General features: G+C 43.6%; 1 protein-coding gene across 1 annotated transcript; it reads right to left on the bottom strand.

Moving 5' to 3' along the window:
• Positions 1–8667: 8667 nt before the first annotated feature.
• On the bottom strand, positions 8668–13686 carry LOC127335049 (probable protein phosphatase 2C 40). The gene is made up of 9 exons (XM_051361633.2): positions 13215–13686; positions 12885–13056; positions 12581–12731; positions 12427–12490; positions 11848–11955; positions 11110–11235; positions 10719–10966; positions 9323–9525; positions 8668–9243 (listed from the first exon to the last, which is right to left on the bottom strand). Exons 1-9 carry the CDS (start codon positions 13434–13436, stop codon positions 9209–9211), a joined length of 1329 nt encoding a protein of 442 aa, XP_051217593.1. The 5' UTR covers positions 13437–13686; the 3' UTR covers positions 8668–9208.
• Between the last annotated feature and the right edge of the window lie 504 nt (positions 13687–14190).

The raw sequence follows: 14190 nt of genomic DNA on the forward strand, positions 1-14190 counted from the left end.
ACGGTAGTTCTTCACTAATAGGTGCAAAGTACATGATGCAAGAGCTTAAACATGAGCACAACAATTGCCAAGTATCAAATTATTCAAGACATTATACCATTTACCACATGAGGTATTTTCCGTTTCCAACCATATAACAATAAACGAAGCGGTTTCAACCTTCGCCATGAACATTAAGAATAAAGCTAAGAACACATGTGTTCATATGAACGAGCGGAGCGTGTCTCTCTCCCACACAAGCATGAATTTATTCAGAGAATAACAAAACGAAAATAAAAGCACACAGACGCTCCAAGTAAAGTACATAAGATGTGACGAAATAAAAATATAGTTTCACTAGAGGTGACCTGATAATTTGTCGATGAAGAAGGGGATGCCTTGGGCATCCCCAAGCTTAGATACTTGAGTCTTCTTAAAATATGCAGGGATGAACCACGGGGGCATCCCCAAGCTTAGACTTTTCACTCTTCTTGATCATATTGTATCATCCTCCTCTCTTGACCCTTGAAAACTTCCTCCACACCAAACTCAAAACAAACTCATTAGAGGGTTAGTGCATAATCAAAATTCACATATTCAGAGGTGACACAATCATTCTTAACACTTCTGGACATTGCACAAAGCTACTGGAAGTTAATGGAACAAAGAAATCCATCCAACATAGCAAAAGAAGCAATGCGAAATAAAAGGCAGAATCTGTCAAAACAGAACAGTCCGTAAAGACGAATTTTTTAGGGGCACCAGACTTGCTTAGATGAAAATGCTCATATTGAATGAAAGTTGCGTACATATCTTAGGATTACTCACGTAAATTGGCAGATTTTTCTGAGTTACCTACAGAGAATACTGCTCAAATTCGTGACAGCAAAAAATCTGTTTCTGCGCAGTAATCCAAATCTAGTATGAACCTTACTATCAAAGACTTTACTTGGCACAACAATGCAATAAAACAAAGATAAGGAGAGGTTGCTACAGTAGTAACAACTTCCAAGACACAACAAAATAGTAGTAAAATAAAAAGCATGGGTTATCTCCCAAGAAGCGCTTTCTTTATAGCCATTAAGATGGGCTCAACAGTTTTAATGATGCACTCTCAAGAAATAGTAGTTGAAGCAAAAGAGAGCATCAAAAGGCAAGTATGAAACAAATTTAAGCCTAACCCACTTCCTATGAAAATGAATCTTGTACACAAATGAATTCATGAAGAACAAAGTGACAAGCATAGGAAGATAAAACACAGGTAACTTCAAGATTCTCAACATAAAGAGGGGAAACTTAATATTATTAAGATGCATATTACCATGTTTCCCTCTCTCATAATAACTTTCAGTAGAATCATTGATGAAATCCACAATATACCCATCACTTAAAACATTCTTATCATAGTTCATATGCATTAAAGTATCATTAATTTTGGCATAAGAAGAGTTCTTCTCATTAATAGTAATTGGAGCAAGATTATTATCAAGAATTTGAACATGGTAAACAAGTTGCATACTAAGGGAATTGTTTTTGGCAATCCAATCATAACTATGACAAGTTTCATAAGGATAGTTATAACCTATATCATAGCATTCTTTATAATAATTATCAAAGATCGGAGGCATGGTGTCATCATAAGAAATAGAATAGTTATCTTTCACGGTATGTTCATCTGTGACCATACCATCGTTGTTACTAGAAGGAGATGTATCAAACATATAATGATCAGTAGCAAAAGGATTTTCAATTACCTCATCCCCAAGCTTAGAGCTTCCTATATCATTATGGGAGGAAGCATGGATAGTACTGATACTATGGCAATTATTAACATCATCATTTTCAGAATTAGTTTCCCAGAGATTTTCAATATCAAAAGTAGTGTGCTCTTCCAAATCATGATCACTAATGTAGGTAAAGGGCATAGGAAGATCATTGTACTCAGATTCATTATCATAATAATCATTAGGAGCAACATACTTACAGTTACCTATCGTTATCTCATACACGCGGGGATATACCGTTACCTCTTTCTCTTTATTCCCCTTCTTCTTCGTTCCCTTCTTCTTCTTCTTCTTCTTCTTCTTCTTCTTCTTCTTCTTCTTCTCTTCCTTCTCCTCGTTCCCTTCTTCAAGAGGAAGAGGCTTGAAGGGAGGCTTCTCCACATAACCTGATTTATTTCCAGAAACAATAGAAGAAACTTGGGAGGATTCCTCCTTTTCATTAATAAGTTCAAAACACACAGCGGTCCTATCATATTTTGGCAAAGTGTCATCTTCTAAAATATTTTGTATGTAAGTATTTGTATGGCAATTATCAATGCAATAAGAAAAACACCCATGCAGGACATCATCAATATCAAGATCGCTCATATGTACCAAAGAGATTTTTCTTGATAACTCTTCACACCACAAAAATAAAGTAAGTTCATCATGCTGATTAGGAGTAATTTCATCATCACAATACAAATTTGCAGCACTCATGTGGTTCGAATTATCATTGGAGGAGCATTGAAAATTAAAATGACCTGCTCTATGGCAAAGTTCACAAATAAAAGGATAGAGGGCACAAACTTTTTTACCAAGATTATCTAGAGCCCTAGACCACTTTCTAGTTTTTTCATTAATATGATGGATACAATATTCATCTTCGATTTGATTAATTCCACAAGGTCTATGCATTCCACAAAAATTAACATGCTTATAGGAAATAGCATTCTTAGGAGTTTGAGCATGTTTATTGCAATCATTAACAACAATTTCATCCTTCATGCAAGCATCTTTAAAAGGTTCATGATACTTATCAAAATTCTTCTTAGGCAATTCAAAATGAGAGGCAAAAGCTTTATAAAGATTTGCAGCAACTTGAGAGTCAAGACCATAAGTAGCACTCATATTTCGAAATTTACCAGTATCCATAAAAGTTTCAATGCATTCATAATCATAATTTATACCTGACTCTTTACCTTTGTCGTTCTCCCAATCTTCAGCGTTCTCCTCAATCCGATCAAGAAGATCCCACCTAGCTTCAACCTCCTTGCTTGTGAAAGATCCCTCCAAACAGGCATCTAGATAGTCCTTGTGATGTCCTGAAAGCCTTGCATAAAAATTATTAATAATAACATTACGGGGGAGCTCATGAATGGGACATTTGAGCATTAGTGACTTCAATCTCCCCCATGCTTGAGAAATACTCTCTCCATCACGAGGATAAAAGTTATAAATGTAATTTCTATCAATATGCACTTCATGAGGAGGATAAAATTTAGAATAAAAGAGAGATTCAATTTCCTCCCAACCAAGAGAATGACTATTCTTCAGCAATTTATACCAATGCGCCGCTTTACCAGACAGCGAAATAGAGAATAGTTTCTTCCTCACTTCATCCATAGAGATACCTGCACACTTAAATAACCCGCACAATTCATGCAAAAACAGTAAATGATCTCCGGGATGGATAGTTCCATCCCCTTCATAGCGGTTATCCATAACACATTCAATAATTTTCATGGGTATCTTGAAAGAAGTACTTGCAGTAGGTGGATTTAAAATATCACAAGCATCATTGGAGTTATCGCATATGGGAGAATAAGCATTATCAGAGTTTTCTCCCCTAAAGATGGGAAGCTAAAAAGATCATAAAAACTAGCTTCCCCAAGCTTAGACTTCTCCATAGTATTAGTAGTAATTGCGTTCATACTAATAACATTGCTACTAGCATGCAAATAAGGTTCCATAGGTTTTTTAATTTTCGCATCATACAATTCATGTCTAAACTTAGGAAATAGATTAAAAAGCTCACTGTTGTTTTTCATTAAGCCTAACTAGTGAAAATAAAAACAAGAAACAAAAAGATGCAATTGCAGGATCTAAAGGAAATAGCTTCGAGCACTCACACACCGGCAACAGTGCTAGGAAATAGCTTAGTAGTCGGAGGATGTGAATACCTTTTACCTTACCTCCCCGGCAACGGCGCTAGAAAATAGCTTGATGTCTACGCACGCTTCTATTCCTGCAGACAGTGTTGGGCCTCCAAGAGCAGAGGTTTGTAGAACAGCAGCAAGTTTCCCTTAAGTGAATCACCCAAGGTTTATCGAACTCAGGGAGGTAGAGGTCAAAGATATCCCTCTCAAGCAACCCTGCAATTACGATACAAGAAGTCTCTTGTGTCCCCAACACACCTAATACACTTGTCAGATGTATAGGTGCACTAGTTCGGCGAAGAGATAGTGAAATACAAGTAATATGGATGATTGTAAGTAGTAATTGCAATCTGAAATAAAGATGACAGCAAGCAAACATGTAACAGAACAGTAAATAAACGGAGATTTGATGTGTGGAAACAAGGCCTAGGGGTCATACTTTCACTAGTGGACACTCTCAACATTGATCACATAATAAAACCACTCTACACTCTTGTTGGATGACAAACACCATTAATTGTGTAGGGCTACAAGAGCACCTCAATGCCGGAGTTAACAAGCTCCACAATATTTGATGTTCATATTTAATTAACCTTAGAGTGCATGATAGACCAACGCAATTATACCGAGTACTAACATAGCATGCACACCGTCACCGACAGACTATGATAGGGGGAATAGATCACATCAATACTATCATAGTAATAGTTAACTTCATAATCTACAAGGGATCACAATCATATCCTACACCAAGTACTTCATGATGCACACACTGTCAACATTACATCATGGAGGAGGAATAGAGTACTTTAATAACATCACTAGAGTAGCACATAGATGATATTCAACTAGATCACAAAGAGAGAGATGAACCACATAGCTACGGTAGAGCCCTCAGCCCCATGGGAGAATTACTCCCTCCTCATCATGGAGACAGCGATGGCGGTGAAGATGGCGGTGGAGATGGCTTCCGGGGGCAATTTCCCGTCCCGGCAGGGTGCCGGAACAGAGACTTCTGTCCCCCGAATTGGAGTTTCACGATGGCGGCAACTCTGGAAGGTTTTCTGGTGTTTCGTCAATCCGTCTCGATGTTTTAGGTCAGGGAGGCTTAAATAGGTGAAGAGGCGGAGTCGGAGGGGCCACGGGGCCTCCTCACACTAGGGGGCGTCCCCCCCTGGGCCGCGCCGCCACCATGTGTGGGGCCCCCAGGGCTCCCCTCTGGTCCCTCTCTGACTCTCTGGAAGCTTCCGGGAAAAATAAGGTTCTGGGCGTTGATTTCGTCCGATTCCAAAAATATTTCCTTTGTAGGATTTCTGAAACCAAAAACAGCAAATAACAGCAACTGGCACTTCGGCATCTCGTCAATAGGTTAGTTCCGGAAAACGCATAAAATCATCATAAAGTGCGAGCAAAACATGTAGGTATTGTCATAAAACAAGCATGGAACATCAGAAATTATAGATACGTTGGAGACGTATCAGGCGGTCAAGAATATCCTGAAGCACTTGAAAAGGACTAAGGATATGTTTCTTTGTTATGGCGGTGACCAAGAGCTCGTTGTAACCAGTTACACTGATGTAAGTTGGAACACTGATCCTCATGACTCTAAGTCTCAGTCTGGGTATGTGTTTATACTGAATGATGCTGCAGTGAGCTGGTGTAGTTCCAAGCAGTGCACGGTGGCGAAATCTTCAAGTGAATCTGAATACATTGCGGCTTCGGAGGCTTCATCGGAAGCGGTATGGATGAAGAGGTTCATTGTTGAGCTTGGTGTGGTTCCTAGTGCATTGGACCCGTTAGTCATCTATTGTGACAACACGGGTGCCATCGCCAATGCACAAGAACCAAGGTCACAAAGGAAGCTAAAGCATATCAAGCTGTGTTTTCATTTGATTCGCGAGTACATCGAAGATGGTGAAGTAGAGATTTTCAAAGTACACACATATCTGAATGTGAAAGATCCGTTGACTAAAGCTCTCCCTAGGGCAAAGCATGACCAACACCAGAATGCCATGGGTGTTAGGTACCTTACCATGTAACCTAGATTATTGACTCTAGTGCAAGTGGGAGACTGTTGGAGATATGTCCAAGAGGCAATAATAAAGTGGTTATTATAATTTATCTTTGTGTTTATGATAAATGTTTGCATACATGCTATAATTGTATTAACCGAAACATTGATACATGTGTGTTATGTAAACAACAAGAAGTCCCTAGCAAGCCTCTTGTATAACTAGCTTGTTGATTAATAGATGATCATGGTTTCGTGATCATGAACATTGGATGTTATTAATAACAAGGTTATGTCATTGGGTGAATGATATAATGGACACACACCCAAATAAGCGTAGCATAAGATCAAGTCATTAATTTCAACTTGTTATTAGCTTTCGATACATAGTTACCTAAGTCCTTCGACCATGAGATCATGTAAATCACTTACACCGGAAGGATGCTTTGATTACAACAAACGCCATTGCGTAAATGGGTGGTTATAAAGATGGGATTAAGTGTTCGGAAAGTGTAATGTTGAGGCATATGGATCAATAGTGGGATTTGTCCATCCCGATGACGGATAGATATACTCTGGGCCCTCTCGGTGGAACGTCGTCTGATTAGCTTGCAAGCATGTGATTAGATCACAAGAGATGATGTACCACGGTACGAGTAAAGAGTACTTGTCGGAGACGAGGTTGAACAAGGTATGGAGATACGGATGATCGAACCTCGGACAAGTAAAGTATCGTGTGATAAAGGGAATCGGTATCATATGTAAATGGTTCAATCGATCACTAAGTTATCGTTGAATATGTGGGAGCCATTATGGATCTCCAGATCCCGCTATTGGTTATTGCTCGGAGAGGAGTCTCGACCATGTCTGCATAGTTCACGAACCGTAGGGTGACGCGCTTAAGGTTCGATGTCGCATAAGTAGATTCGGAATATGAGATGGAGACCGAAGTTTGTTCGGAGTCTCGGATGGGATCCAGGACATCACGAGGAGGTCCGGAATGGTCCGGAGAATAAGATTCATATATGGAAAGTCGTTTTCCGGGGTTCAGGAAAGTTCCGGTGTTTTGACCGGAGCTTCTAGAAGGTTCTAGAATGTGCTAGAAGGGTCACCAGTGGGCCCACCACCCCAGGAGAGGCTACATAGGCGCCACATGGCATGGTGGGTCCTGCCCACTATGACATGTGGGCCCAGGCCGGCCCACCCCTAGAGATAGAATCTATCTCTAATTTAAATGGTTCAAATTTATAGATAGAATCTATCTCAAGATTAAAGTGTTTAAATGAAGAGATAAAGGGGAAGGCTTGGGGGGAAGATTCCCCCCCCCTCATGCGCCGGCCAAGGAAGAGGTGGGGCCAGGGGAGACCCTAGGCCGACCCCTCCCCCTATATAAAGAGGGGAGGGGGTGGCCGGCAACCACACCCCATCATCCAACCCTAGCCGCCCCCCTCTCTTCCTCCTCCATACGCTGCTCAGGCTTAGGCGAAGCCCTGCAATATTTCTTCTCCACCACCACGCCGTCGTGCTGCTGGGATTCCGTGGAGATCTACCACACCTCCGCTGCCCGCTGGAACGGGGAGAGGACGGGCTTCATCGACACCGTACGCACGACCGAGTACGAAAGTGCTGCCGGATTGCAGCATCGGGACGATCGTCTACACCAACAACGAGATTAATCTCGTAGGCTTTGGAATCTTCGAGGGTTAGTCTCATCTCTATCTCGTTGCTCCAATTTCATAGATTAGATCTTGGCTTTTCCATAGATTAGATCTTGGATTTATTCTTCTTTGCGGTAGGAAAATTTTTGTTTTCTATGCAACGAACCCATCAGCGGGCGCGGGCCTGGTGCGGAGGTCACCCGGTGGGCCTCCAGCATCAGATCTAAAGACGGGTGTTGTTCCTCCATGTGGTGCTCATCCCACCTCCCCGGACCCAGACTCCCTCCAGTGGTTTGGTGAGGTGGGTCAGATGTGGGCTGACAGTGGCGGCCACGAGGTCGACGACACTGACGGCGTCGTGCTCCTTCTTGAAGGCGCATCGAGGTTGTATCCCCTCCCTCCCTGCTTTTCCTATCTCAGGTGAAAGCCCAAAACTTTTGTTTGGACGGCGGCGGCGCTCTGGTGTCGTTCCCTCGGTGGAGGCGTCGTTTTGAGATAGCGAGTATGGGTGGATGAGCTCGGCGGTGGTGGTAGGCTTTGTCTTTGCCTGCTCCTGACAGCTTGGTCTGGTGTGTTGTGGTGTGGCCTGCGGATGGCGGTGATGTTCGTGGGTGGTGACGCGGCGAGCCGAGTGCTCGTAGTCTTTCTCCCCGACTGTGATTTCCGGTATCCCGTGCATGCTCAAGGAGAGCCGTCTACCTCCGATAGGTCCGGCGTCGTTCGATCTGGGGAGCTTTCTTTGGAGGTGAAAACGGATGGTGCTTGGATTTTTGTTTGGCCTCAGGAGGTTGACGATGGCACGATTCACACGATGCCGGTCTTCTTCACTAGCTTCAATGCCTCTTCAGATGGATCGCAAGGCTGGATAATGGAAATGAAGCTCAAGATGTGTTTCATTTTGTCTCCTGTTGGTTGTTTATCCTTATTAATTTAAGGTGGAACTACGGCTTTCTGTTCAAAATAAATACAAGCACACAGTGATAAAGCCTACAGGTACATATTGGTACCAATGACCTTAAGAAAAATGCTAGCAGCGGCAACTCAAGACAGGAATTGCTACCAATTTCCTAGCACAAAGGGTATTTACGATGGAAACATGTTGAAGGGGCTGCCTTGACGGATATTCATAGATGTTTGCATTCTGTCACAATCTCCTTAAGTTTTAATTACAGTGTTGAATAAAGCATGATCCTTACAGGTAACGAGCCAAGTGGCCTTAACTTAGATCTGCCCAAAAATGAATTTAAGAATCTCACAACTAATCCTACTTGAAAAATACAATGACGCGGCTATGTGTCACACTCTACGCGATGGATAATTTACATGATGGTTGACCATAAAAGAGTTTGGCCGTTCTTAATTAACAGGCCTTTGGCCTGTTTATGTGCCACCGCTAGAAGGCCCACTGAAGATGTTGATGTCAACAGACAGGGTAATAAGTATCTTTCACTTCAGTAGTGATAGGCTCTTCAAGACTGGCACCTCCGCCAAGTTAATGAAGTTGTTCACTTTGTATCCTAACTCGATGATAATCCATCTAACAGATCAACCGTTGCAAGAATTCCAAATGTCAGCTATGCATAGGTCTTTCGGCATATCGTTAGATGGTTGCTTCATGATGACTCATGCCCTTGGTTACTACTCGCTTGACCCGCTATTTCTGGAAGAGGAATCTGCAGGTGTGGGAAGGTTTATTCGGAATGTGGATTGCAAAGTGGTTAATACTACAGTAGGGAGCGGGAAGACGCATACCTCGTGAGGGACGCTTTCCCTCCATTGCTTCTTTCTTCTCCTGACAACTGTGACAAAGGAACGGACCATCCCAGGGAGACAGCTTTCCTGGCTTTGACAAGCCCTCGTGTATTGATATGCCCTGACCAGTCTCTAGCTCTACTTGACAAATTGCGCATACAAAAAGCTTGAACATATTTCGGACTGGATACTCTGAGTCTAGCCTGCATTCACAGAAAATATAATGTCAAAAGTTTATGGAGACTAACAATCATAAAGTTTAGATGAGACCCAACTGGCAAGTCGTTCAACTTCATACAGTGTTCTGCTTTGATTTCTTTTTGCATTGCAAAGTCCACTTTTTCAGCACTAAACTTTTGGCGAAGTTCACTTTTCAACTCCGAACTCGAACCATTCGAATTGCAAGCTCGGACTGTTGAAATGTTTCACATTTTAACCTCAGGTGGTTTAACAGGTGGCTTCGGTTGACATGGCAAGGCAGTGAGGTTGTGGACATATGGCATCCACGTCTGTCAAAACCACTCGTCAGACCGCTTGACAGTGGAACATTGACTTTCAACAGCTCAAGTTTGTATTTTAAATGGTTTTGAGTTCAGAGTTGACAAGTGAACCTTTGTCATAGTTCAGGCCTGAAAGTTGAACTTCTGGCATAGATCATGGGTTGAAAACTTGTGTTTTCTTCCTCCACTTCCAATGATTGTGTCAAGTTCTGGTTGAACACTATGGTGGGACATGTGGCTTGTTCCATTATTTTCAGTACGAAAAGCATGTCAGAAACTGCATTAGAAGTCACTAGAAGGACACAGATATCAAAAAAAGTTTAAGAAGCTAAAAGGCATAAGTATTAGACAACCAAATAATCAGTCTCAACCAACTGAATATTTTTGGTAGATACATAGACGTATGGCATCAAACTTTGTCACAGATTTCGTTCCAGCATGTACAACTTCAGACTGCAGAGTAAGGCCTCTTCAGAAGGCATTCTAGGCCTCCCGACCTGCAGCACATGTCTGCTCTCCTCTGTTGTGTTTTGCTTCCTTTGTCCAATTTCTAGCGTAGCATAGAATTGGTTTCGTTTTGCTTTTCCTTCCTGATATGTTTAGTTTTTTCATGGTTTTATTATGTAAATTCATTGCACCTAATCGGCGTGCTTCTTGTAGTACAAATGATATGCATTCTGATGCGTGCTAAAAAAAATGTTTTTAAAATTGAATATGAGGTGTCACTGTAAAAAGTAATATCTTCCAGCTCAAATGGATTATTATTTTAGTACAGGTAGCGAAGGAATGTCCCCAAGTGACAGTTTATTGATTAAAGAGGAAAAGCTTTAAGTTCACTGGGTTATGTGTGAACAACTATTATGCATCCATTGACAAGATGGAGCAAGGGAACATACCATCTTAAGAGCGACGGGCATCCATCCTCAAAGACTTCCTCCACCAAGTCAGGCTCGGAAGTTTGTTCCGTATCAGCATGAGATAATGAGTCTGATGTTTTTTTCTTGAAGAAAATATTTTTGATAAGATTAAAGCCATTCCGCGCCTTCTTTCGAGAATGTATAGTGGATTTCGGTTTTTCTGGCGGCATCATGTCAATAACAATACAAGTTGTATCATCTCTTAAGCCTTTTGGTTCTATGGCTTCCTGCAAAAGACCAATAGTAAGGGACAATATTCTTCAAATACACAGAGACGAAGACTTGGCTGAGTGTTCAAGGAAAAAAGTACAAACTGAGGATTTCAGCTTTCAGGTTGTATGACAAGAAATGTGGTGTTAGGTGACTGTACTTTGACAATCTGGTCTGCTGCAGCCTCTGGTGGAAGCCCTCGCGCGCAATTAAAAGCCATTTCCGCAGTCAAGGCATCCCAAACACCGTCACTTGAAATAATAAGACGACCTCCAGCACTAGATAGCTGCAGCAAACATTAGAAGACATTAGTGATTTCAAAATTTGTTAAAAATCAAGGTATTTAAAAAAACAGTTTATTTACAAGAACACGGGTGTTTCACACATCGGTGCAGGCACACCCTTTTGTAAAGTTAACGTGGTATATTTAATAATAACATGAATTTTGTATAGATATACCAACATGTATAACATGTACACCTGCAATAGGGCGCGGACGCACCCATGTCTATCAAAATGTGCCTAGAAAAGGGATATTTCACAACTATTCATCAACCACACAATAAGTCTATACTGTGATGACTCGCTATGTTTGCAAATACCTCTTATCTTTATTGTACAATACACAAAGTGGTACACAAAATTTTGGCCTTTTTTCGGATTATTTTGAGTGTACAAGTTGTGTTTCTTGCAATAGGGTGACGCCGCACCCACCCATGTTACTCGAATGTACCTAGAAAAGGGATATTTTACAAACTAGTAAAAAATGCAGATGACCAAGAGAAGGAGAATGTCCAGACAATACTTGTGGTGCTTGACCTACTATCTCTATTATTGCGGAAGTTTTGACTTTGATTTTCTACAAAAGTGACGCATGCAAAAATTTAAGGCAGTGTACCTTGATCTGCTTCACAAAAGGAACAGCAATGATGAATTCACCTACATCCTGATCACCAATTGATCTTGATAGGCATAAACCGCCTGGCCAACATCGAAGGGGCCCAATCTGGATGGACAACCAAGGAAACAAGAGTCAAGTGTGAGGTGTGAATCATGCCTATAAACGCGTTTTCCAAGAGAAAAAAAAAAAGAAAGATATTCGATGAAAATGTGCTAGCGCAAAGTTTTGAAATGAACCACTCAGGTCAACATTGAACACTCAACAGTCAACAGCATGTTAAATGAAGCTCATCAATGAATATGGAAAATGCAGCTGTAAACCAAAAGAGCAGTTGGAAGTACTTTGCTTCATTAGTCTGGCAACAATTCAAATTACCAAAAAAGAAACAGAAGCAGAGAGCTAAAAATAAAAGTAACCCCTGAAAACCAGATGAAAAGTCTACAGTTTGAATAACAAAACTTTGGAAAGCTACAGATTTGTACAAACTGGTCGAAATATTGCACAGATGAAGATTCAAAGAAAGAAAGTTCCTTGGCTGCGAAAGCTTGAAGAGAGACAAGGGGCGAAGATGAAAACCTCGGCTCCACCAATAACATTTAGTCTTCCAACTTCGCCTCCGCACTCCGTTACGCGTCCAACTCTGCAATCCGAAACCAATAAGCCATAAGAACCAATGATATCAACGATTTGAGGAGGGAAGAGGAACTGTTGGCAGGCAATGAAATCTTACTCCTCCCCGCAAGCATCGAATCGGTGATCAGCGGACAGATAGTAAATCGAGCCGTCGGCTTCAAGGACGCAGCGTGAATCGCCGACGGACGCGGCGGTGACGACGGAGCCGTCGATGATGACGAGCGTGACGGTCGTCCCTGAAGAGTGCGCTGAAACACACATAGACGGGCAGACAGGGTAGGGAAACAAGATTCAGCTCTGGTAGCACCGTACTACGTACAAGTGACCACGCACAATTTGAATCGAATTGAATGAGCCTTTAATTGTGAGTCCTTTCGATGGAGTACGGGGGAGATTTTCACCTCTGGTCTGGAAATCCTTGTCGGTCTTGACGAAGCCCGCGACGAGCGCCCTGGGCAGCGCGGCGAGCCACTCGTCCCTGGTGAGATCTTGGGGGACGCAGGCGAGCACATTGCGGAGCAGGTTCTCCTTGGCGTACACCGCGGCGGCGCCCCCGTTGTGGCCGTCGAACATCTGCAGCAGAAGCAGCAGCCCGTCAGAAATCTGGAGTTGACCCCGCGCGCGGAGCGAGTACACGCCGCCGCAGGCAGAGCAGATCGGCGGACGAGAAGGAGATGGGTAGAATGCGGGTGAGAGAGAGAGAGAGGGAGGGAGGTGCGCAAGTGTCTTACGGCGAAGGCGGAGAAGGATGCGCCCGGGTGGCGCTCGAGGCCGTGCTTGAGCAAGGCGTAGTCCTCGCCCTTCCTGGCCCGTCCGGCCTGCCCCGCGGCCAGCACCGGGCGCGCGGCCCCCGTGGCGTCGGCGCGCTCCGCCGTCAGCTCCCGCCGCAGCAGGTCCTCCAGCGTCATGCTCCCGTGGCGCTGCCTCGGCGTCGCCGCCGCCGGCGACGACATGGTCGTCGTGAGGAGAGAGTCGTCAGATCCCGGGCGCGGATCGGGCGGCGCGCATGGTTCGCTGGCAGGCGCGCGGGGCGAGCTGAGAGGAGAGACTCAACTCGCAGTCGCTCGCGCTGGCTGGCCTGGCTGTCGTGCGTGGCTGGCTGGGTCTGGTCGGGAAGCGCGGCCCTTTCCGCTGGCTCGGCGGTCGGCGCGCGGCGCTCGCTGTTGGTTTGCGGGAGGAGCGAGGGAGAGTGGGAGAGTGGAGGGCCCGGCGGTCACATGGGGCGCCGCGCGGCAACAAGAAAGAAAGAAAGAAGCAAGACGCGGAAATCCAGCCCGCTCCCACGCGCGCGCGCGCCGTCCCCGGCCGGACAAACAGAAAATTATATCACGCCACCCCGACCGAATGAAATACCCTGCGTTTTTTAACGCCCGCGGCACACCACAGCTGGGCACCAGCCGTGGACCATTGCCCGTTTCTTTTCGAGGCGTCGGCAGCTCTGCTCCTCCAAAGTCCAAACCGGTCCCGTGACTGACCGTGGTGGACGTGTCCATTCCTTGCCGTGTTCTCTCTCGCTCCTCCCGCAAACCAACAGCTCGCTTTTGTGAGAAAACAAGTTTATGGTACATAGTTTATAATATAGCATATTCTTTTTATATTTTTACATTATATTCAGAAGATTTCTATGTATGTGCAGAGTGCTCATGTGCCAAAGTCACTTTTCGCCTTTTATTTTGCAGTTTCTAGATGTTGAACGCACAAGCAATT

This window comes from Lolium perenne, chromosome 2, assembly GCF_019359855.2.
Source record: "Lolium perenne isolate Kyuss_39 chromosome 2, Kyuss_2.0, whole genome shotgun sequence".
Taxonomy (NCBI): domain Eukaryota; kingdom Viridiplantae; phylum Streptophyta; class Magnoliopsida; order Poales; family Poaceae; genus Lolium; species Lolium perenne.

What these genes read in the sequence shown, in the direction of transcription:
- LOC127335049 (XM_051361633.2), bottom strand. Translation starts at nt 13,436, where the DNA reads ATGTCGTCGCCGGCGGCGGCGACGCCGAGGCAGCGCCACGGGAGCATG. An exon ending in CATCCTTCTCCGCCTTCGCC is followed by an intron (nt 13,057 to 13,214) that starts GTAAGACACTTG and finishes CTTCTGCTGCAG; the next exon opens with ATGTTCGACGGCCACAACGG. An exon ending in TGCCCGTCGCTCTTAAGATG is followed by an intron (nt 9,526 to 10,718) that starts GTATGTTCCCTT and finishes CTGTGAATGCAG; the next exon opens with GCTAGACTCAGAGTATCCAG.